Raw genomic sequence first — 25,139 nt, 5'->3', positions numbered from 1 at the left:
CCCCCCAACCCCAGCAAATTTTTTTAACCAACTAGATTCAACTCCAGGTCAGTTTTGGCTTTTCTAACTGCACCCATTCATGCTTGGACAGTGTTTCAAGGTTCATTCCAGGTCAACTGTCCCTGCTTGCATCGTGTCCATGCTTCCTTCTTATGTTTGAGTTTAGTCAGGAGCTTCTTGTTTATCCATGCAGGCCTTCTGGCATTTTTGCTTGATTTCCTGCTTGTCTGGATGGACCATTGGAAGAGGTTTTCCTTGAAAATCTCCTCTCCATCACCCTTGGGATTCTTCCAATAAGATCTCTTAATGGGCCAAAGTCTGGTCTTCTGAAGCCCAGGGTTGTGATCCTGCTTTTTTCTTTTATCCCCTTCTCTTGGGATCATGAACTCTACTATGCAGCGAAGGTTGCCGCTGATCTTCACCCCAACAAGTTCTTCCTTCTCTGTAAGTCTGAGGTTGAGCAGACTGCCTCCTCTCTTCAGCTACTTAATCACCTAAGTGAGGAAGTTGTCATCAATGCACTCCAGAAGACTACCAGATTGATTGTGCCCTGCTGCATTGCTCCTCTACAGATACCAGGTGGTTGAACTCTCCCGTGAGGACCACAGAATGTGAAGCTTCTTCCAGTTGTCTGATGGAGGCCTCATCTATATCAGGCCTGATCACCCTGATCAGGCAGTCAGTAGCAGACACCCATCACAACCACAATGTCACTTATGTTAATCTGCCTGCTAATCCTGACCCATAAGCTCTCAGCTGGTTCACGATTCATTCCAAGGCAGAACTTCTTGTGTTCCCACTGCTCTCTCACATAAAGGACAACTCTCCTTCCCTTCCATCCAGCCTGTCCTTCCTAAAGAGCCTGTATCCAGCCATGGCAGCACTCCAGTCATGTGAGCTATCCCAGCATGTCCCTGCGATCCCAATGAGATTGTAGACCTGCAACTGCACATGGAGCTCTGATTCCTTGTTTGATTCCCATGCTATGTTCACTGGTGTACAGACACTTCATATGGTCATCCAGTCATGCTGATTTCCCAGAAAAGGTATGAGAGCTTCCCCACAATGTGCCCCCTCAGCATTTCCTTATTTGTGTGGACATACTTGGAATGGTCACCCCTCTGCCCTGATTTGTTGTTTTCAAGGTGTTTCCTGCCCATATAATCCCACACCATTTGCTTGTCAGCCCAGTCCACTTCCACACTCACTTGTGGGTTGTCATCTCACTTCACTGTTAAAGGTCCCCTCACTAGCATGTTGGCAAGGATGCTTTATCCCCATGTGCTCAGGTGGATCCTGTCTCTTCCTAGCAGTCCTCGATCATCAAAAAGGGTCCATGATAATAAAAGGTAACACCTTGTTGTTGACACCAGCCATGCAACTGGATCTTGATCCACAGAATCCACTTTCTCTTCCCACAGCTTTTCCCTTCTTCGTCAGGAACAAGGAGATACCACCTAAGCCGCCCATGTCCTTGTCCACCACCTCCAGCACCATGTAGTCATGCCCAATGTGCTCCAGGTCTCTCCTGGCCTTGCCGTTGGTGTATGTGTGGAAAAGCAGCAGGGCTTAGGAGTCTGAGGACTGGGCAAGCCTTGGCAGTCTCTCTGCAGCATCCTAGAGTCTACCCTGGCAAGCAGCAAATCTCCCCAGACAGCAGGTTGGGTCAGCAGATGAACAGATGTGAAGTGAGAGTCATCTCCAAATTACCACACAACAGCAAAACAGCTAATAGCTATAGTATCCAGCTGACATGAAATGCTTGTTCATCAAAACAATGCTCACAGGGAACATATAAAACAACCCTTCTAATTTTATCTTGCTTTGGTAAAAACACAGCAGTCCTCATGGATACTGTTACATTTCTTTCCTTAACATAGCAATTCTGATGCAAACAAAGTAACCAAGAGTACATAACAGCATCATTATTCTTAGTAACTAACTGAACATTCAAAACGGTAAGGAGTAAAAAGAAGAAAAGGGGGGAAAAAAAGTCAAAAAATCCCCAGTGCTGAATAAAAGGATCTGGATGCTCTGATTGCTAGCCAAATAGAATCGGAAATGGTATCACATTGTCCATTTCCAGACAAAAGACAAATTTTCTTAGGTATGTCAACAGAGAGTCATATACAAGACAAAGGATGCATTATTCTGTTTTATTTAGCAATGGTTAAGACCTTAGATGGAAAATGGTGTTTCACTCTACGTATCTTATTTTAATAAGGTTATATACAAACTGAAGAAAATTCTGATGAGAACAAGAATGATGACATTTAGAATCATGAACTAAGAAGAAAAGTTAAAAGAATGTTTAGTACAGAGGGCTGACTGAAGACTGGCAACATGAGAATCTTCCTCTTTTTTTTTCAAAGACAGACTACAGTGAATAAACTCAGTATTAAACAAGAGATATCTAGGTTAGATATAATGGGAAAAAAATCTGCTTGCAAGGCTGGTTAAGCACTAGAATGACTACACAAGAGTGTTATGCATGCGTTTCCAACATGGGAATCAGTCAGGGATGATACAGATAGATACACTTATCCTGCCTCAGGACACAGAGATGGATGAGATTAATTTGGAATGTCTCTTCCAGCCTGAGTTTTCCACAATTCTGTAATTCCTTCTGATGTAAGCTTTTCCTTCAGAAAGGAAGAGGTGATATCTGTTCTATTCCCAACAGGTCTGGTTTGTTTGGATTTTTTTTCCCTAGCCTTTTATACTGAAGGGGCATCCAATCCTTAGTTCATCACAGAAGATAAAAAGTTAGAAAAGGAGTATTTAACAGGTCAATAATCACAGCAGAGGTGTGAAAAAGGCAGCTTCACTTGCCTCCATCCTCTTGCTTTCTAATTAGGTGCTGACAATGTCGTTGTCACTGTGTAAGATGTAGAGATAGCTCTTGCTCTGGGGAGCTCAGAGTCTAAGAGCCAAAGAATGAAGATCCCTCAGGATTAGTTCTTGCTTCCATGTGCTTTAAAGGGCTGATAATTTTTCACTGTAGACCTATGAATCACATTCTAAATTGAGACAGAGATAAATAGAAAGCAAGCTATTTCAGGTGAATAGGGATTTGAAAAAAATCTATGGAATGTGCTGCTTTTGGCAGGCAGAAGAACATTAATATAGAAGTAAGTGCTGAGTGGCGTGGATATCATCACACTAGCTAAGAATAGAAAAGCTCTGTCTCTGCTATCACAGAAGAGGTTGATCACTCTATTTAAAATACGGGAGTACTTCATGGTACATCTGGCATTTAAATACTCTATTAATGAATTTCCATTCTTATTCAGAGTTGCTAGCAAAACATATCCCCTGAGCAAATGGTCCATTGTCACTGATTGACAGAAACACAAATTTACTCATGAATTAAAAAAAAAACCAAAAACAAAAAAACCAAACCGTTTCCAATCATATAACAGCAAAAAAAAAAGACCAATCAATTGTGCAACTCTGCGTAATTCATGTTATGGATGTAAAAGTCACTACGAACATCAGAAGAATATTTCCCATTCTATTCAGAGCATAGCATGGGAATTTTTAAGTCAAACTAGACTATTTTAACACCTAACTGAAATAAAACTGCTAAGAAAATAAACAAATACAAAAAATATTTCAAAATATACAGAAATTCATGTTAGAATTCAACAGTTTTGAAAGGCAAATAAACAAACACAGGACAAAAATAATCTGGGTAATTTTAACTACATTTGTTCTTTACAAATAAACATACAGCACTGCTTTGCCATAAAGGCCAGGTTTTGTTTAAACAGTTTAAATACCACATAATTCTTCACTGCTGAAGACTTTTAACGTTCTACCTAGATGTGTAGCAAAGGCATAGTCTATAGGAGTAGAACAATATTAGTTTGTAATCTCTCAAATGTTGTTTATTATATTCTATATTTTAAGTTAAATTTGCATTGTAAATTTGTCCATTGTGTATTTTAAGATTACTGATCCAACTTTAACTGATTGAGTTCTGCATCACAAAGCTCTTCACAAGTTGATTTACTTTGCTTCTAAGACAGTTTTTGCCTATGCTCAATCATCTCTGATTCTGTTAAATCTAAAATAATCAATATTATAACTACACATTTCAATGGAAACTCAAAAACTCTTAATTCAGGGATTTTGATGCAATGCAACCTAGAAAACTAACGATTAATAAGACCAAGTGGTTTGGGAGGATGTGTGAAGCACATGAAGCCAGATGTACTTATCAGTACTTCTTAAGGCAGAATGAATCAGAGGATAGTTTGTAGTTGCGTAGGAAGCATCAGTACAGTGGTCTGGTAATGTGAAAAGTATTGCACTGAACTGCAGCTGACAAAGAAATGCCTCATACTTTCATAAGGGCAAGACAGAAAGGGGCAAAATTATCATTATGGGCAATGACAATACAAAGCGATAACCAAGTAGTAATGGCACATTGGGTATCATCACAGATATGAGAGTGCAACAGGAAAAACGTTTTACATAGTGTCTATATAGGAAGCCTAAACCAAACCCATTAAGTTCAACAAAGTATTGGACCTGGAAGACATTTTAAATGTAAATTATCACTAATTTATTTTGCCAGGTTGTGAACAAGACAGAAATACACTTCAGATTTTCACCCTACACTTAAGTTCTTGATATACAGATATTAATGGAAATCATATTTTGAACCAAATATTTGTCTATTGGTCTTGTCTTAACCTTTCCTGCTGATATATCCTCACTATAATACTCCATGGAGTCAAGAATGGCTGAAAAAGAACAGACAAAACTAAGATCTTAAAGGCAGATATGCATGACAGGGTGACAGGACCAGACCTTAATTTCTGTTGAATAAATAGTGAAGAGGCCAGAATAATTCCTTACACTCTTTTTCTGTGAATTAATACTTTATTCAAACTTTTAAAAAATCCCTTCAAAGATGGGTAACTGTTGTACTGATGGATTTAACTGAAGAGAGAAGAACCAAAGGACTAAAGACAGGTCTGGAAAAAGATCAAGTAAACAACTGGATCCATGTCTCAAGTGGCCATAGGTAAACAAAGATCTGGACAAACCAGAAGAAGACAAAGGATATAGTATGAAGAAAAAATGAATTTTGCCAATACCTCTTCCAATTCCTTTGTAAAATAAAGTCATCCAAGTATCCATTCCAAAGTGCTAGAGACTGGAAACATATCCTTTCCCTGTATACATTTCTTTGCAAAAGTTTATAATTTGAAGAAAAAGAAAGAAAGATTGCAGAATTCCTGCTGCTGCTTTGCTGTTGTTCAGTACATGGCTGGCAATTGGCAAAATGACAGAGCCGAGTACTGTGTTTTGAGTGGCCACCTGGGATGACAGTTAAACATGCACCTCTGTACACACCTGCCCGATGGACCGACCGAGTACGCTGCTCTCTCAAGGCTCTTTCATTTGAAAGTAAAATTACAACACCTGCAGCTTCAAATTGTTTCTCTTCCAGGCAAGTGTGTGAAATAACATATTTTGGACAATCAACAGTTCCTGCGTGGTGTCTCCAACTCTAATGCTTCCTCTGTTAGTGGTGACTTTGCTCTCTGCTCCTCACATTTTATACTGCACTCAAAATCAGTCTTCAGACATACATCTCTAAGCACTGTATACAAGAAACTGCAGATCATCCTTAAACTGTTCATTAAGAAAGGTGAAATAAAACTACTGGCTATTCCTACATAATCGTTACATCTTATCAAAAAATGCCCAAGGAATTTTCTCTGAAAGTATCAGTTTTGTTTGCTTAGTGCAGGAGTATGTGTGACTCATAAAATGTTGGAACGTTAAGGGGAAGAAAAAAAATCCCTTGAATTCAGTTCTGAAAACTGTTGGATATATGCTTACACTACAGGAAAAAAAAGAAGGAACAGCTTCACCCAGCTGGCAAGTATCTTCCTGTGGGGTAACTAGACTATTCTTTGCCAATATAGTCATGTGTAACAGTGGCAAAACATACTCTCAAGTTCTTCGCAGTTATGGTACAGAACTTCAGCACTGCATCCACTTGTAAGAATATCCTGTAGCTACATAACATGTGAAGTTTCCAATATAATATCCTAAGTATTATTGCTTTTCTGTCAATATATTTCAGTAATGGCCAATAAAGAAAGCATGGATAACATTGTACAATCTGCAAGAGTTCTTTCTCACCTATTTTGTAGATGTCATAGGAAATCTTTAGCTAAATTTTAAGGCAAAAATAACAAAATATGTCTTAACATTTTTATTACATATTCTGATACAGACCCAGGAGTAAGCTGAGACCACATCTAGTAAAAAAAAATCGATTACTACAATATTTACATTTAAAAATTTATATAAGTGGTGATTTATCACCACTTCTAGGATCTTCCATCTGCCAGTGATGCAATGAGGATAGTACACCAAGAAAAGACCTCTGCAATGAGAGCTATAACCTCCTCTGCTCAGATCCTTATGACAGCTCAGCCATTGCTTATCCAAGGTTAATCTTTTTTCTTTTTCTTCTTCTTTTTTTTTTTCTTACTCTTTTCCCTGATTGAAAAAGAATCACGTTCACCTCACCCAGACTATGGTGGAGTGAACTGCTGTTCTGTGACCAGAGACTAAGCCAGGAGCAGAGTCCTAAATAGAGTTTCTCCAGTATTATTTTGTCACCTCATACACTGCAATCCTGTTGTGATCTTTTATTCACTCAATAGCATCTTTAATCACATATGAAAGAGTGTAACCATAGTGAACCTTTTATTTATAAAGACACCTTTACTCTAAAGGGAAAGAGATAGGGATGTTGTTGAAATACTAATAAAAAGACATGTGCTTAATGCTTTTCAAATACTTGACTTTTTTCTTCTCTTTCTGTGTTTTTGTTTGGAAAAGCAAGTCATGATCCCCAAACTTTTTTAACTGCTTGATCTTGTAGTGTCAGGATCTTGTTAACAACTGAGTTGCTAGATCTAATGACACTAGCGTAACGGTTAGACACTGCCTGAAATATTTACCCATTAAGCATCAGCACTTGAGGCTTCAAACTGTGCAAATGAAAAATGTTGCAAATCAGAATCATACCAATTTTACTCATTTTGTATTCGTAGCTTTAAAAAATTATACAAAGCACATGGGAAAGCAGAATTATACTCATGACCTCTGTTGATTATCAGGAATGAAGCACTAGAGCAACTTTGAACAGTTTGAGTGCAGAAACAGTCATTGTTTTGCAAGCCAGCAAAAGTTAATCCTAGATACTTAAATATATGATATCTAAATATATTTGGATATTTGATATCCGAATTTATGTAACTGCCAGCAGATATAATTGCCATGTGAAGAACATTTCATCTTATACTTTAATCTCGTTAAGGATCTCCGTCATGAATGCCATATGGCATTTTTTCCATTTATTTCCACTATTTCCTTTCAATGGAAATTCTGAAAGCCAATCATATATTCTATATCTCGATTCTGTTGTCAGCTTTCAATGAGTTATGCACTACAGATTCCTCAATGGCGTACTTAATGTGCTTAAGGTGGTGCAGGAATGTCTCTGGGTCCCACAGTAACAGGTCAGTATAGATAAATCCCAACAATTTTCAGTGCTTTGGTAGAGCAAATTAAATTATAAACTAGGCTTCAGTTTTGATTGACACAAAAACCTTAGTAATAACTTAACTTCATCTGTGCCAATTTACTAGAGGAAGCTTAAGTTTCATGTTGAATATTATGTGTCCACAAAGTTGCATCCATTTAAAGGCAGATAGAACTTAGTCAACCAATCTTTAAAACCAAACCCACAAATTGCAAAGCATTAGACATCATGCAATTCCCTATTAAAAAAAAAAATAAATTAGTCTATTAAATGTTTGTTGATTAACTGTTAGAAGAAATGGATTTTGCAGTGTTTTGAGTTGTTTATTTGTCTGGACTACTGTACGTAAATTAATGCTTTTAGAAAAGTAATGTCTATTGGGAATAAATAAATAAATTATAAATCCTAACCAAAGAAAACTGTGTAATTGGAAAAAAGTTCTAATTACCTATAAAATGATCTTTCTAGTACGTTGGCCGGATTTCTTTATTCTAGTGAACATCAGATTCCTTAAAAAACACTTCATATTCCAGCACCTCAACTAGTTGTGTATATTAATCCTATAGAACAAGATCCATGTACAGTGAAATTATGAGACTAACGCTCAGATTTCTCAACACTCTTTCTCTGGTGCAGAATAAAAAAACTTTAAAGATGAACATCAGTGTCCTAATTTTACAAGTTGGAAGACAAAGAAATAAAAATATATATATATAGTGTCAGCAGCAAGCTAAAATACAGGCTGCATGGAAGTGAAATTGAAGTTTACTGTTTATTTAATCAAAGCAAGATGTCTTCCAGGGAGTTTAAAATATTTAGTACTGATGAAGGTGCTAGCAGAGCCTGACTGATAACAGTTCTACTATGACTACTACCTAAATAAATATCTTCTCTAAACTCTGGTTTAAGAATATATTTAATTGCAGTGTAGATTGACATTGTAATATCTCATCGTCACTAGTGATACACTTCATTCTCTTCAGATCAGTGTTTATAAGGATCACATTTATACACATCTATCAAGAGCTGAACAGGATTGTTCTCAGAAACCTTGATTCTCTAAATGGAAAAGGATTAATTTCTTTTCAACATTATTATTGTCTCCCTCCATAGTAGGATTAAATTGATATACCTGAAAAATGGGGGGTTTGCTGTTGGTTTAGGTTTCTGGTTTAGCGTGCTCAAACCAGGAGAGAAATCCTACACACTGAGAATGCCGAATCGCACAGTATCATTTAAAAAAAAACATTCCTCCGATAACTGTTCCACTTTTTGTGTGGCTTATAGCGTGCTGAAATCTGTAAGTGGATTGCCTAATAAAGGTATGGGATGGAAGAGTAACATCCCACAGGGAAGTGCCTGCCCTGTTTCCTGCATCATTTCAGATTAACCCTAGCCAATACCTTCAGAACAGACACCCGAGAACAGTACTGCCTTGGCCAGGAAAAGGACTAAATGAGCTTGCAGATCTCTACTGCATCTAACTTCTAGGATTTTATAGCAAATGAACCCACTGTCAATGAGGGCTCAGCACCACCAGAGCTCAGGTTGGACTGAAGCAAATGAGATATGGTTTGCCTGTACCTTTTTGTAAACAGCAGCCTGCATTTCCAGATCTTGGCTTATCTGAATGCAACCAAAAAGTATGTGTCTAATGCCTACACCTGCAATAATACTGTGCACTAAATGGACTGCCAGAGAAAAGGAAACCAGGGAGATACTACTTCAGTAACACTATTCCTTACGTACTAAAAAAGGCACCAGAGTGAAGCAAGCATTCAGAGATGCCCCTAAAGGAATCACAGCTGAGGAACTCTGACCTGGGCTGCAAGCCTACCCTGAGGGATGGGGACACACACACACCCCTCCACACCCAGCTCAGCTCTTTCACTGGCAGGATATGCTCTACATGTGAACGACTGGGAATTGTATGGCTATGCTGATGTGCCACACAGGGGAAAGTAATTTAAATTCCAAACTATCTTATCTAACTAAACAACGCGGGGAGAGATTTTTTTTTTTTTTTTTCAAAATAAGGGCAATAATTTGTGTGTGGCTTAATTTCTGATTTGATGAGCAGCAATGTTTACTGACAAAAAGCTAGCAGAGACAGGATGACAGATTGGGATTCCTATTTCATGAATGCCATCAACAAATGAGCTGGCTAAAATCGAGTTTCAAAAACCTTCAGTGGTGCAGGCCGGAACAATCTGCCTTGAATTTTTGAAGTTTAAATATCTCCTCCTAGAGTCAGGTCCACTGTTTCATTGTAACATTGAAATCACAGAAGTGTAGATAAAATAAGGTTGAAATGAAGACTCAGAAGGATCAGGCTAGGAAAAGAACTGTTATTTTTATCTTCTGGTCTTTCAAATGCTAGGAACTAAGTTTTCCTTTCAGCCCATTCTTTCCTAGCTGGGAAATACAATAAAATATTGAATGGAGTCTATTTTCACTCTGGAGAATGGGAAAGAGGAACAGATTCTTTCTACATTCACAATATCAAATCAACAAACCAATAAGCAAAACCAGTTATCTTTTGAAGGCTAGTCTATTGTATGTACATAATGACCTTCTGAGGACTTCTCTCCTATCAGAGAAGCTTGGCAATTTGCATCAGAGTTGTCAGTTGATGAATACTGAATAGGTATGCATGGAAAAATACCAGAAAAGGGTTCTTTCTTCTCTTACTCATAGAGCTGGAAAAGAAACCAAATCGAATGAGTGGTCAGGTAATTACAGAGCCTTTGGAAAGTACATGGACAGCTACACAGAAAGTACATGGGCATAGCTGCATCTTTTTCTCTCCTTCTTCCCTTTTCCATCTTTAAAAAAGACTCCTTTTAAAGAAAAGGTCTTGTCTTTTTCCTTCATTTAAACTTCTCTACTTCCCTCCCTTTTGTTGCCACACCATTCCTAAATGGTTACTTTGTTCCTGAAAAAGCAAGCACAGAAGAGCTTCCAGAAGAAAAAAAAAAAAATTTAAAAAAATTCCTATTTTCAGATCGGAAATGTCCTCACCATATAACATAATAATAAAAATACAGTACTGTCCATGGGTAGTTACAAGGTTCATCCATGTAGTTTCATGGGTAGTTGCAATTTCATCCCCTGAAGAGATCCTACAGCCAGTTGAAATGCTATGAGAACCTGAGCCCAATGGAAATGTCACTGTTGCAATGACCATTAGTACCTGAAGTCTGCCATGTAATACACTGCTGCTGTGACTTCTGTCTCCTTCATTTCCCCAGCTTACTTCCCACTTCTCTTAAAATGACCTTTTGTCAAAATAATATAATTATTTTCTGTCATGCTAGTTCTTTTCCCCAAATTACTCCATTTCTGCATGCTATATAATTGAAAATAAAAAATTACAACACCAGGTACTCCCTAAATTGACATGGATTTCTGTTTTGCATATATCAGAAAACTAAAAGAAAATGAGAGATTTACTTACCTGGCTGAATAATTTCTATTACCTTTTCCCAAATTCCATCTGGGTAAGTTACAATGGAGCAAAAGTAAAGACCAACATCCTCCAAAGTGCTCTTGATGAAGGATAAGGACTTATCTTCCTTGGAAGCATTTTCAAAATAAATTCTTCCATTGTATTTGTCTTCGATATGTATGCCATACATTGGATGCAAGACAGCTATATTTTCTTTATGAGTTACATTAAATTTCATCCAGGATGTCTGGATTATTGTGGCTTTTTTTGGATATATGCATTCCAGTTTCACCCTTTCAGTAAGTTTTACAGTTGAATCCACAAACCTTCCTTCCACGTTGGCTAAAGCACAGACAGAAATTCAGTTTCAGAATTAACATAATTGAAAATTGAATTTATAGAAAAACTCAGAAACAACTTTGGCAGCACTACAAGCAAAACACTGAAGAAAAAGTTCACTAAAAACAAAACCCAAACTGTAGAAATTATTACTTCTAACTTGTGAGTATCATTGAACAGTTAAAATTTGCCTGAACCACACAGTAACACACTTGTGAATTGCGATCATATCTGTCATGATGTGATTAAATAAAAGAGAGATGTTAGCTAGGAATAAGAAAGCAACCTTACTTCCACAAAGCTGGAGAACAACAATAAGGAGAGCTGCGTGGTCCATCTCAAAGAACACTGGAGTCAGTGACTGCAGTGCAACATGGTTTTATTCAATCTCTGCACACCACGTACCCTTCTTACAGGATGTTTTTACATTTGATATATGAAAAACATCATCTGCTTTTTACTTTCACATTCTAAGAAACACCGTTTGAGGTCTTGGTGCAGTTGCATCAGAAAGAGTCTAAATTCCTGTCAAAGTCCACCTCAGAGTTTTCATTACTAGTGACTTTCTAGCAATATCCATGAATACTATGATAATTGATGAAGCAGGGATCTTTAGGTTTCATCAGCAGAAGCAAACAGAATTCTTCCATGCCATGTATCCAAAAGCAACAGAATTTCTCCATTTTCTGACACTGCAGTTCAACATTTATCTATTATTCAGGAAGTATAAAATCTGAAGAGAAGATAAAACAGTTCTTATATATTAGAGGTCATAATTCTGTAACTAGTTATAAAAGTAATGTCTTAAGGTCTGAGAATTTATTTCTGATAACATGTCATGAGATAGTATTTTAAGATCAGAATTATGCAGCTTGAAAACTGTTGTTCAAAGGTGTAAGGATCCTGGGTATTCATAACTCATGTTGGAATTTGTCAAAACAAGCCACACTTACATTTTTTATAGATTTTTCTCAGGACAGCTGCAAGCATTTTTGTACCTCAGCAGACCATAGTTTTATGGAGCTGCTTAAAATTGGAACAATATGATTGATTTGAAGTCAAAACTAAGCTTGAATCAACTGGTTAAAATTCTCAAATGAAAAAACAAATGTAACTTGAACTAAAGCTGATAACAGAAATTAATATTTCAGGTGAGTAATAGCCTGAATACGCTTGAGCAGGACTTAGCATTAGATCTGTTTAAAACACCTTCCGCAAGGCAACAACTTGTCTGGAAACCAAAATCTGTATATATTTATCTGTATTAAGCTAGGCATGTTTTAGGATTATACAACATGTTTGCAGTGACTCCATTTTGCCACTTCCTAGTTAGATCTGTAATTCTCCATTGTTGCGGTTGCACTTATTACTACTCTACCTTGTCAATAAAAACACAATCCACCAAATGATGAAGCGATAAAAAAATTGTACTCTATACCACATTTTAGCTCAAAAAGGATGTACTACCTGAATGAGAGCCTGTATTTACTCTTAGGAAACAGTAAAAGGTAATAGTTATATAAATATATTAATAATAATGTGTATTTGTTAAAATTTAGAAAAAATAAAATTAGAAAGATTACTTTCCACAGTCCTTTAAGCTGACATGATTCTTGTGTGTCACCTAGAACAATTTTCACAGAAGATAAAAGTATTTTATTAATTTTCTTGTTGTGGAGGGCCTTTCCTTGGAAGGGAAAAAAATCTGAGATTCACTGTGAGAAGGCAATAAACCTTTTTTTTTTTTTCTTTCCTCGTGATTTTTCATTTTTACAAGTGACTTCCTATATTTTCCTGTCTGAGAAATCGTGTTCACAGCTGTAGGTAAGTGCATTCCTTGTAGGTAATGTATTCCCCCTCAACAGGTATTTTTTTGTTTTATGAGGAAGTTGTATTCTTTGACTTCAGCAGATATGTTACTGACAGATCAAAAGTTCCTTGAAAAATATTATATGCAAAATCTTTTCCTAGAAACTTAAGCTTAGCCTTCCAGATGGTATTTAACAAAAATGCTTCCTCATAAAAATTTCTGATGATCTTGTCTCTTCATTTGTGTATTGTTTTTATTTCAATGGCTTCAATATTCTGAGAATTTCCTCAAATACTGGAACTTCACAGCAGCAGAAGCTTTGAGGACTAATGAAGTTTTACAAGATGACCAGCTTCTTTTAAGCAAGTTCTTGTTTTATAAGAATAGTACTTACTTACATTTTAATTGAGCAACTGAAATTGTCCTGGCCAAACCAAAATCTGGATTCAAAACATACACCGAGAGAGTCAGTAGTCCATCTGATGCTGAGTGTAAAACTCGAAATAGAAGGGAATTGAGTTGGAGACTGAGTCGTGTTTTATTTGCATTACAAAGTTATGTTTTCAAACAGATCAAAAGATTAACTTACATTTAGCTTGTCTCAGGAAACAGAAGTATTACTGATAAGAAAAGCGGGAAATGGGAAGCTTCAGAAACTAAACTGCAGATTTTGTGTTGGAAAAGAGAGGATCTTGTGAGTCTAAGGGGTCCAGTTCCTGGATGCTGTGCGGCATCGTGGCCTTTAAACCCACCACACAGGATCTAGGTGGTTCCCACAATTACATCTTTAACCTCAGTGGCTAGCTGTTCTCAAATTACAGTTGCAAAAGAGGCAAAAAGACAAAGTATCTCTCTAGCTTGAAATATTATTCTTTATGGCCTACTACGTATGTATATAGTAGTTTACAGATGAGTGGTGTTCCACAAAATCTAAAGTGGAATGAAAAAGATAAACATACGTTAATTTTTTTACTGTTATTATTACAAGTGAAACTTTTTACACATCCGTTTTCTTTAATTAAAGCTAAGATAAAGTACTCAGGAAGTCTCCAAATTGAAGACAAATTCCCTTAAATGAAAATTATTCTTCACTCATCTGTTTATATATATATAAATTACAATTTTATTGCTCTGAATTTCATGCTCATTTCTCTCCATCTGGTATTGAAAGAAAAACAGAAGGTAAGAAGTTAATGTCCAACCCCACATGGTGACTAAGTATCGATAATATAATGTTAACGTCTAAAGACATTTATTGGCTGTACAACGGACAGAGTTACTACAAATGTCAGGGCTTCTTGGTCAGCTAGTCCCAGGAACAGGGACCCTTGTCATACCTGCTGAAAAAAGCAGCCTGTAACCAGAGCATTACTGGGTCTCCCTCTAAAGGCTGCAACACAAGTCCTCTCGAGACACCAGTACGAGTCCCCTCGAGACACCAGTATGAGTTCCCTCAAGACACCTGGGCAACGCACCTGCAAGTCACGAATCAGAAAGCTGTAGGCACTGTGAAAGTTGACTCTACTGGTACAATCTGGGAGCAGGCTTACACTTAAAGCATTATTTTTACAGAAGATGTAATCTATAAAAAGAGAAGTCCACACCATCTCCACCCTACCCTCCTGGGCAGTGGAGGTATCAGAGCAGGGAGTGTAAGGGAAGGTCCATCGTGCAGCCCCCTCCCTTCCAACCTCTCCCGGTACCTCCCTTACCTCCTACCTCTGGTGGTCCCTAACCCCCCAGCACTGAAAGACTGCAAAATCCACACATCTCTGATCATCTGTGGGTAAGAGACTCACAGCAGCAGCAGCAGCAGCAGCAGATCTCATGGTCGGTCACCCCATCACTTGAGCAGTTCCTTGGGCTCTGCCTCTCTGGTTCTCTGCTCACCGTTCCCCACAGCCTGGCTCTTCTTTCCCAGTAATCCCACTTTCTCTCTATCCTTTGAACCCCAAAGCAAAAGAAGGGAAGGCTCACAAACAAGCCATATTTAACTAATTGTTGGCTAAATGCCAATTACAGTTTGACAACAAAAGCAGCACGGTGGAATTTTCCAGCTGAATGTACAACTGTAGGATGTGGTTTAAAAGGAAAAAAAAAAACCCTAAAAAGAAAAAGAGCAAAAAAGATTGTGCAGCAAACACAGTGGAGATCTACAGCTTGGATTTTAATCATGACTTGAACATACATCTTCGGTGACCCTGAGTGAGTCATTTCATTTCCTGGTGCATTAATTTCCCAAACTCTAATACATAGATAATATGTAATGAATGCTGCTGTTTCAAAGCATGTCACAATAATCTCTGTAATGAGGTTTTTTAATGGAAATTGCTATAAAACTGTGAAGAATAAGACACACAACAGGGCCAGCACAATATGTTAATACCCTTTTTAATGATTCATTAGTATTTAAGATTTAATAGATAGGCCTGTAGCAATAGTGCAGAAAGAGTGGCAAATATACTTGCAGACTGCTGCTACCACCAGAAAAAAAGGCCTTGACTGTGGCAGTGTAGTGAGGCAGGAGACAGCTAAAAATGAGACCTCTCCAGGTATCACTTCTTTACCTACAAACATGACCAACTGGAAAACGATCAGGACAAAAAGCTCCTTTTGTTTCAATGAATTGTCAGTGAAGATAATGAAGTAAATGGGCTGGGAGGAGGGAGGTTTTAGCTGTTTTGCACTTGGTGTGAGCATCCCTGTAGATTAGCTCTAACCCTGTAGAAGCCAGGTTAACCAGCCCAGAACAACAGTTCAGCAACAAGTGATATATATCAAATCCCTGTTTCTCTATGGATGAGGGTGCCCCTCTGCCAGTGCGCTACCATCAAGGAAAATGCTTTTTCCATTCACCATTCTATGTTTCTTTAAGCAGGATGGCTGAGTGGTACAGCCGGATAAAGGCACAATAATTCAATTTGCTTTTTCCTATTCTGCGTCTAATCTAATTGAACCAATAAGGCCCCCCAAATTGGATTAATCTGTAGGCATGCCTGATTCACTAACATAATGGATAGGATTCTTCAGTATGTATTCATTAACCTCAGAGGAAAAGTTAATGCCTGATATTCCTTCAAGGAGAAAGAAAAAAGTTGTCAATTAAAATACCAACATATTTTGGGGATATATTGGTAAAGATGATACAGAGAGGAAAAGATAACTGAATCTAAAAGGCTTTCCCAAATGTAGAAAAGTAAAGATAATATCATCTACATACTCAAGTTCTCAATAATTTTTTATTGTTAAACATACTGGCCTCCAAGAGGCTACATTATATAAATTGTAGTTCTATGATGAAATGCTTCAACCCCAAAAAATCAATCTTTGCAAGAGGATAGATATGCAGGAATCTTTAGGTAAAGCACTATGTTTCTACATCTCTGGAACTGGAAAATTATTTACATTTTTGGAACTGGACCGTTAACTGGGTATTCATCCTAACATAACACTGAACACCTAAACGGGTCAGGAAGATAAAGACTGCTGATGATAAAACCCACAGCTGTAATATGAAGGCTAGATAACACTAAATGTATGAGATTCAGGAAGGGTATTTTTTTCAGGGAGATTATTCATGAGGAATGGATGCCATCTGAACATAGAAAAGCTATGTTTAGTGACAGAGTAAGCTAATGGTGAGATGTACTAATGCTATAAAGGTCTGATTTAGGTAGCGAAAGAAACGCCACTGCTGAACAAATTTTGAACACCATAAAGCACTACCGCTGCCGACTCTCAAGCGAAAGGTGTGTCGGTAGGAAATAACAAGGTTTGCGGTATTTTTTAAGTTCACTGTGTAAGTAACATTCTTTTGATGTGTTCATAGCAGGAGAGTCTGCTTGTGATGACTTGCTGAACATTAGTGAAGTTTGTGTGTCTGCATGTGAGGGGGAAATCCTTAAAGCAGCCATTCAAAGTACTTCTCTGTCCATTTGAATAAAACAAAAGTCAAAAAGATGACAAAAAAGTGAACTGAAGATAACTACAAAATCAATGAAAAAAGCCAAGTTGATCTACTTAAAAAAAGAGAGAGAAAACCTCAACAAATAATCCCAAGAAAATATCCAGTTAATTTATTTTCTTTATATTTTTATTTACATGATTGCTTAATGATAAAAGCTATCACCATGCCTTTTTCTTCTATCTAAACCTTTTCTGTTCAGTGATCTTGACTGTAAATATCTGATACTGATTAGGTCAATAAGGTATAAAAAATGTCCTTAAAATATTTTATAAATGCTTCCACTTTTATAATAGGAAGACAGTACTGGTTCTCTATTCACATTTTGTTGATAATTAGTCTGTGCATTTACATCCAGTAATAATATAGAAGACAGCATCTGAAAGACATGGAAGAAACTAATTCACAAAGGAAAGTAATAAATTACATTTGAGTCTCTAAGAATTTAATGTACTAATACTGTGTAGTTGACTATGCTTATTTCTTTCAGTTTAGTTCTTGTCTTCCTGTTGAAGTCTCTGATTTTACTAGTTTCCAAAAAGTGGTATTATTTGCAGAAACCTGAAAGTTTCGTCTTAATGAAAGAAAAATGAAAGCAGAAAGGCTTTAAAGTTCTCACACAAATCCATTACTGGGATGGGAAATGGACCTTTCCGTTTCAGAGCACAGCCATTCTCATACACCTATTATTTTTCCTGAATTATCCTTTTCCTGGTTCAACTCTACTTTTTATGTCCATCATGTTGCTAAAAAAACCCTGCTGAAAGTCAGTTTAAGGAAATGAATGTTTCTGGATTTTTCCTTTTGCTGGCAGCGACTTACAGAGCTGTTTCCTAAACAATACCCTCAAATGCAGCCTGGATGTGAAAACTTCCTGCAGAGGCGGTTCACTTAAGGTTGAAGCTATCCTTAATTATAGGACATTGTCAGCTCAGACGTGTCTCCAGAAAGATCTGTAACTTTTATATGGCAAAGAAGCTTATGACTTTTAAAATGGCCTTCAAAATCCAGGGAGAAAGCTAGAGAACAAACAATGCATCTTTTGTGTATGGCATCTTTAACCTTTTTTGTTGATGCATCCAGGACCTGACTCAGCCTACCTTTCTTGCAAAGAAAGTTATCTCATGCATCTTCTTTTTCTTAAGCCCTTTCTGTACCCCTTCATTGAGAAAAAGCTTGGTAACCAGCAAAGTTACAGTTAATAATTTTCTGATAATGTGCATCTCTTTCCTACAAGATCAACTCAAGCAGCCAAAGCTATCTAAAATCTCCCTCCCACACACAAAAAACACAGAGAAAACCAAAACCGAAGGAAACCACCCCAAACACCAAACACCAACCCCAAATGTCCTCGAGTTAATAGTGATGATGCATAAAAGCAGAAAATCAGGTAGCTGCTTTGTTAGCTATTTCTAGTTTGAGGACTTCTGCATACTGCTTCTTCTGTTTGAAAAAAAGACGGGGGTGGGGGGGTACCATTGGGCCACACCTAGGTCATACCTTGGTACGGTGGCTTCAGGGAACTGGTTTTAAATGTTGTAAGAGGTACCAGCCTAACCCAACCCCTGAACCTGCCCCTCAACAGACGCATACTTCAGAACAAACAAGCAACTTCTTCCCCTACAAGTACACTGCTTAAAGATACTCAAAATATAAACGAAAAAAACATTTGCTAGCAAACTTTTGAACAAATAACAAACTGAACTCTCCCCACTCTAGGCGGGAAAATGACCTTGGAGGAGGGATTAAGAAGGACACAGAAACTATGTAGGAACGACTACCTCCTACCAAATCTTTAAATATGTAATGAAATGGAAGAATCAAGAAAATCTAAAAAAAAAATTAAAATTCTGTTGTATTGTAATGAATTAAGATAATCTGTTGGGTTTGGAGTTAGCTTAGGTTTTTTACCTTTACACCCCCCATATACTGATACATAGCGATTCCTCAAGTAAAAATCCCTTTCCTGCTAAAATCTAGAACAGATATTTCTTAAGCATGCCATTGCTTTGCAGAAGTTCATTTGCTTAGGCCCAACAAAACAGTAGAGCTTTTTCAAGAAAGGTATCAGAGTCAACTGTAAATTAATGGAACCAAGGAATATCTGCTGCAATCATTTGTTTTAGTAGAAATAGCATAATTGTACCATAAACTCCTGCCTGATACACTACAAGATATTACATCTGGTTTATGCTAATGTAGTTCCAAAGAAATCAATGATATTTATACTGACATAAAGCAGCAGTAAGTCAAATTCTCAATTAGTCTCTTCAGTTCAAGAAGGAATATCAGAGATTTTTCTTTATTTTCCAAAATTTAGCCTGTAACCATGTTCACTGATTTCTAAGAACCTGAAAGTTTAATTACATCTATAGGGCTTTAGAGCACCCATTACAGAATCATCACAAGTTATTTTATGAGGATTTATTTTTTAAATTGAATTATTGTGACTGCATAGATCTTTTGTTACATTACTGTGTTCATAACAAGAGGCACTGATCTCTGACAGAATTTTTTTTTTTTTAAATTATGTCTGTGATCTGTAGGAATCATAAAATGCCTGTAAAGTAGCATATCTGCTCCAAAATGGCTTATCAACTATCCTAGCATATTGATCCTAACAATTGATCAATTGAAAATATTATGCTTTTATTTTTATGGTTGGGTTCAATTCCCTTTAGTTGAAATCATGTGTGAAGCCCCTGCCAGTTTGAAATATAACCCATTTTGAACCACACAAAGTTAAAACCTGCAGATATTTCTTTACTTACAATTATGTTTTTCTATTTTTAATGGAATTTTTGTTTCTTTTTGTTAATGTGAAAGAGATTTTTTTTAAAAGGTAGCTATCTGAGTTTATGATGTGCAAGTGTTCAAAGGCTTACCAGAATAATCTGATGCCTTAGACGGACAGGAATCTAAGCAGATAATCTGAGGTAAACCTTGCTAGGATAATTTTAAAGAGTTGATGGACTGAATTTAGGTTGATCAGAAATAACCAGAGACCTTGTTTTTGCAGACAATTCATTCTTAGAGATAAAATGGGAGAGGGCTCCTTATGCACACACATGGATCTCACACATACAACTTCAGGTTTTTGGGTTATTCAAGCTAATAGCCTGGATCAAGAGCTCCAAGGTCAAAATTGCATTTATCAACTTCCTTGCAGTAGCGTTTGTATCCATTGCAAACTACATTTATTTTGCAACAGGAAATCTGGATATATAGCATTAGTATTTTTTGTTTGATTATTTTTCAAAGCATAAAATGAAATATACATTGTATTGTTATAGCTGTGTTTTGCGCCTGGATTCCTGGCATTGAGAGCTTTGTGTGCTGTTTTTTGTTGTTTCTGTTGTAGATGATAGTAAATCATATTTCCTGGGTATTATGTTTCAGTCTCAGTGGGCTTTTCTTTTTTCACAACTGAATCAACTGTATTTTCTACTAAGCCTGAGATGAATACATATATGTCCCCTTTCCATTTAAGTAGAAATTCTATTGCTTAAAAAAACATATATATATATATATAAAATAATATACAGAATGTGGCAGCTGACTTAATTCATCAAATGGTGAATAAATTCTTCTGAGAACAAAGATGCAGATTTCCTGTCATCCTGATATTAGCTATTTTTTGTATAGGACAGGTAGCATCAGTTGTCGGTTTGCTTTTCTGAAAAGATTTTGACAGTGTTAATTACTTCTGCTATCAGAAATTTCTGACACATATGACCTCCTGCTGCATTTGAAAAAGACTGTCATGTTTGGTGTACTGATATATCCAATGAAAACCCTGAGAACTTAAATTAAACAAAACAAAATAAAACTTATCACTAGCATTGTTACCTACCAAGCAAGGCATTGCCAGCGACTTCACCAAAACATAGATTTTACTTCTTCTGGGGGGGGATTTCTGTACAAAGACATTAACTCCTTTTGAACGTAACAATAACATGCACTGACTGCAAGAGAGAACAGAAACACAAAAATCTACTCACTGCCCGGTGAGGCAGCCAGCCTGGCTCCACAGATGGGTGAGCTGCTCGCCGTTTGTCCAGGACAGAAGCTGGTGGTGGGCTGGTGCACCATTTCACTCTCTGCTGGTCAGCATCAGATTATCTGTAATTCTGAAATAGACTCTGCTAGTCCCTGAGAAATCAAAAGAAAAGATGGAAGAATTCTAACTAAAATAAAAAAGAACTACTATCAGAGCATAGGAGAATGGCAGAATGAGGATATTTTAAGCAGAAGAAGTACAGAACTGGCAAAGTAGATCATCATATATTCTCTTTATTTTCCATGGAAAAGATCAAGGGCTTTGCTGTGCATGCAACTTGTACCTCTACACTGCCATGGTTAGAGTAATGCCATCGTCCTTGGGCAGGTGCATTTGTACCTACACAAAATTCTGTTTATTCATCACACACTGTTTCACTCACCTATAAGAAGGTGAATATGCACATGGAAGTCAACTTTATGTAATGCCTTTGTAAGAGAGTCACTAATAATATTGTTACACTGATATAAAAAAATCCCACCTTAAAGTACTGTAATTATGTTGGTATAAAAAGATCCAACATTAAAGTGGTTAGCACAAAATCCGTCAACTGATTGTTAAGTGCTTCGATTACAATTCATAGAGTAAGGTTCAACAAAAGTTTCTAGAACTACAGCAATAGAAACCACCTTAAATAGGTCATTGCTAAGTACAAAGAAAAAAAAAGGAAAATGAAAATCAATCAAATGAAATTCAAACAAAATATGATGGCACAGATAGCTGCTGGTTTCACAGGTGTTTATGGCTGTGGTCTTTTGAACTTATTTACCATAATATCAGCAATATCAAGCTATTTTATCTGTTATGCTATTTCTTTTTGTCTCATTCTCTCACTCCTTCCTTCTTTTTTTTTTTTTTTTCCTGTTCAGTTTTAGTTAGATTTCAAACCCTTGGTTTAGCACTTGCCACCTACCACTGTTTCCAGTTGGCCATTTTATCTCTAACGGAAAAGAAAATTATGCCAGCATGTTGGGGAGAAAGCACAGTATATTTTAGAGAGTCATATGAAAAAGTGCATAGGCCGTTAAGGATCTTTCTTCTGATATGTTATTGCAAATACACTCCCAGCACAGGATAAGGAGATTTATTACCATTAAGAGATGTTTCAGTTCAGAGGGAGAATAAAATAATCCACCCTGAAGAGCTACATTCTGTGTGATTACATTTTGACCTCAATTCCTGCTATATTCCCTAGTGAATTTGTCCATACAATAATGTTTCCCCTGCTGGGACCTAGTCCAACGTCACATAAAGTTAGATTTTTCTATTGATTTTTATGGTCTTTGGCTTCTTAAAATCAGTTGTTACGTCCATAACAATTTTTTTTCCACATTCATTGTTCTGTCATAAAATGTTTTTAAAAGCATACTGGATAAAACCCGCAATGCTAAACTGCATGTTTCACCACATAGAGACTCTGAATAATGCTGAAGGAAGAATACAAATCCTTACAATCCATTGCTGTGCTACAATTTCTTCTCATTTTTATTCTTACAGGATGCAAACTTCCTGTCACTAAGTATTCAGCTTTAAAAACAATATTCAAAGGCATTTTTGTGACTCCAGCCTCAGTCATATTGCCATTTAAAACTGCATAAAAATAGTTGCTTTATTCAAATTGGGGTAGGGAGATGCCCTGTTGATCTATGATAAATGCAATAAATGGAAACCATGCAATGGCAAATTACTGTCAACAAACACCCGAAGTGAGCAGAGCGGGTTTTTCTCCTATAAATGTTAAATGCAAAACGTAGTAAGGAAAGATTTTCAGAAACCCTCATTAATTTTACACTAATCACCAGTAAGTCTTGTTATTTTGGTCGCTGTTTGCTGACTTTGCCCCCGCGCCCAGCACAGGATGCAGACGGGGAAGGAGGGTGAGCCCTGAGCCACAGAGGTGGCTGCAGACTTTGCAGCACCCCGAAACCTCAGAGCCCTCCTCGCTGGCTACTCCGGCTTCTGGGAACCTCCTGCCGAATGGCTCCATTCCTTCTCGTGTATTAATACACATTTTTTTTTGTAGGGATGCTTTGCAAACCTTTAATTATTGCAGTCATTCCTGACAATGCAAGATTTTTTACTCAAGTGTAGCATTTTTATTAGGTCAGAAACCAGCATGCAGTTGAATTTAATATTCCTTTTTTAAACTTATTTTTAATGCTGGAAACTGTACATCTTGCAGGCACAAAGCAACCACACCAAAGGGTTTAAGGAACAGTTTCCTGAGCTGTGGATTAATAAGCAGCTGATGTTTTAGTTTATGCAAACAGATTAAAAATCACACCAGAAGTTTCAGAAAAACTGTGAATTTCAGTGACACTGCTTCTACCTGCAGGAGAAGCTCGTGTCAGCCCTCAAAACTTCAGGGTTATTTGCCATTTATGGAAAATTTTCAAATTGCAAAGAATCTAATCATAAAGGCACTAAAGCTTGTACGTAGTCTCAGGATTCACCAAATTCCAGCTTCAGAAAGACTGTGAAATTCAGATAAAGTAGCTTTAATTGGAAGCAACTCAAAGTTTTTATCCAGGTGCTGTTATTCAGCTCTAGAAGATGCCTTTCTGGAAAAGTCTCCTGATGGGCAAGAAAAACTCCAGCTGAGGAGTAAGCCACGCTCCAGCTGCCACGGCGATGGGAAAAGGGCCCTCTGCAAATCCTCAATTACAGAGAGTCCTAGAATGAAAACTGAGAGAAAAGACTATTTCCCCCTTCCTGATTTGGTGAAATCCTCTTTTGAAGTGGAAGCACTTTGAGCTTTTCTACAATACTCTAAATTTGGGGTTATGTGATGAATACTGCTATTCTGATGCCAAGACGTTTCTTGCCATCGCCTCAGCTGAGAGTGCAGCATATTTGTCAACTCACCTAGATGTTGACAATTGTATTCTCTCAAAAGAGCTTTTCGAGCGGGTTTTTTTTGTTGTTTTTTTCCTCCCCCCCTCAGAATTGTTCAGGGTTTGGTTTAGTGATTGGCACTAAGCCACACTAACTGGTTTCTGAAGTCAGTAGCAGCCTGTGATGCAGACCTAACACAGGAAATTAAACCGAGGAGACATTATCTTCTTGTTAAACTCAGTTAACAGACCTCATCTAAACTGGCTAGCAAGTTTTTAATAACACACATTTATTACTCCTGGATCTAAAACAAGGACACAGGTGAGCCTTTAACTCCCAGAATGTGTAAGATACCGGGCTACAGGCAGTGAGGACATCCCCTCTCGCTCCGGTTCTGCTCTGTCTCCATGAAGCTCTGCACTGCTACTTAGGGTTATTGAAGGACAGAGAAAGTATTTGGTTTTAAAAGACATTACTTGCTGCTGATAACCTCATATGTATTTCAACTCCAGGTCAGTCTTCTGAGAATATTCTCAGTTAGGAAGCATTTCTAAAACTGCCTTTTTAAAGAAAGATAGGCAACACCACTAAAAAATTGTAAGTCCCGTATGTTACTGATTCTAGTGAACAAAATCTTGTATTATTTACATGAAGCACTGGGAATTGCCAGCCTGTATTCTGATGGCTTCAAATGCTTCAAACATTCAACTCACTAGCAGTGTTTCTTGTGTCATGCTACTCCACATTTCATGTTGTTTTGCAAAAAGAAGGAAAATAAAACATAAGTTTTACCTGCCAGTAAGAAGCAAAAGCTCTTACAGAAAGTACATATGGATAAGCGTTGTTTCTGGGTCCAGATCTGCTCTTTATTGGCCATAAGAACCTGCTGCGACTTAATCAATCCTGCCTGGTTGATGAGAAATTTATTTTACACACACATAAAAAAATATCCCCCTGCCCCTAGTTTCCTATGAGTCTTTTCAGTTTTAGAAATTACTTTTTTTTGTCCTTACTTCTTTTCTGCTGCTCTAGGTCAAAGACAATGCTAAATTTCCGTTTTTAAACAGTAAAATTTAGCTAGAAGTTATTTTACGGAAAGCAGTC

At 37.2% G+C, this 25,139-nt stretch overlaps 1 protein-coding gene across 1 annotated transcript in view; it reads right to left on the bottom strand.

The window, feature by feature from the left end:
• CD226 (CD226 molecule) overlaps window positions 1-11,703 on the bottom strand; it is a 31,893-nt gene extending 20,190 nt beyond the window's left edge. Inside the window, exons 1-2 of the mRNA XM_010583339.1 lie at window positions 11,658-11,703; window positions 11,037-11,369 (exon numbers count right to left, since the gene is read on the bottom strand). Of these exons, the coding sequence (XP_010581641.1) occupies window positions 11,037-11,369; window positions 11,658-11,703 (379 nt within the window). The remainder of the gene's footprint in view (window positions 1-11,036; window positions 11,370-11,657) is intronic.
• Between the last annotated feature and the right edge of the window lie 13,436 nt (window positions 11,704-25,139).

Source organism: Haliaeetus leucocephalus, unplaced genomic scaffold, assembly GCF_000737465.1.
Source record: "Haliaeetus leucocephalus isolate CR32 unplaced genomic scaffold, Haliaeetus_leucocephalus-4.0 Scaffold889, whole genome shotgun sequence".
Lineage (NCBI taxonomy): Eukaryota > Metazoa > Chordata > Aves > Accipitriformes > Accipitridae > Haliaeetus > Haliaeetus leucocephalus.
This window is presented reverse-complemented; position numbering and strand designations above follow the sequence as displayed.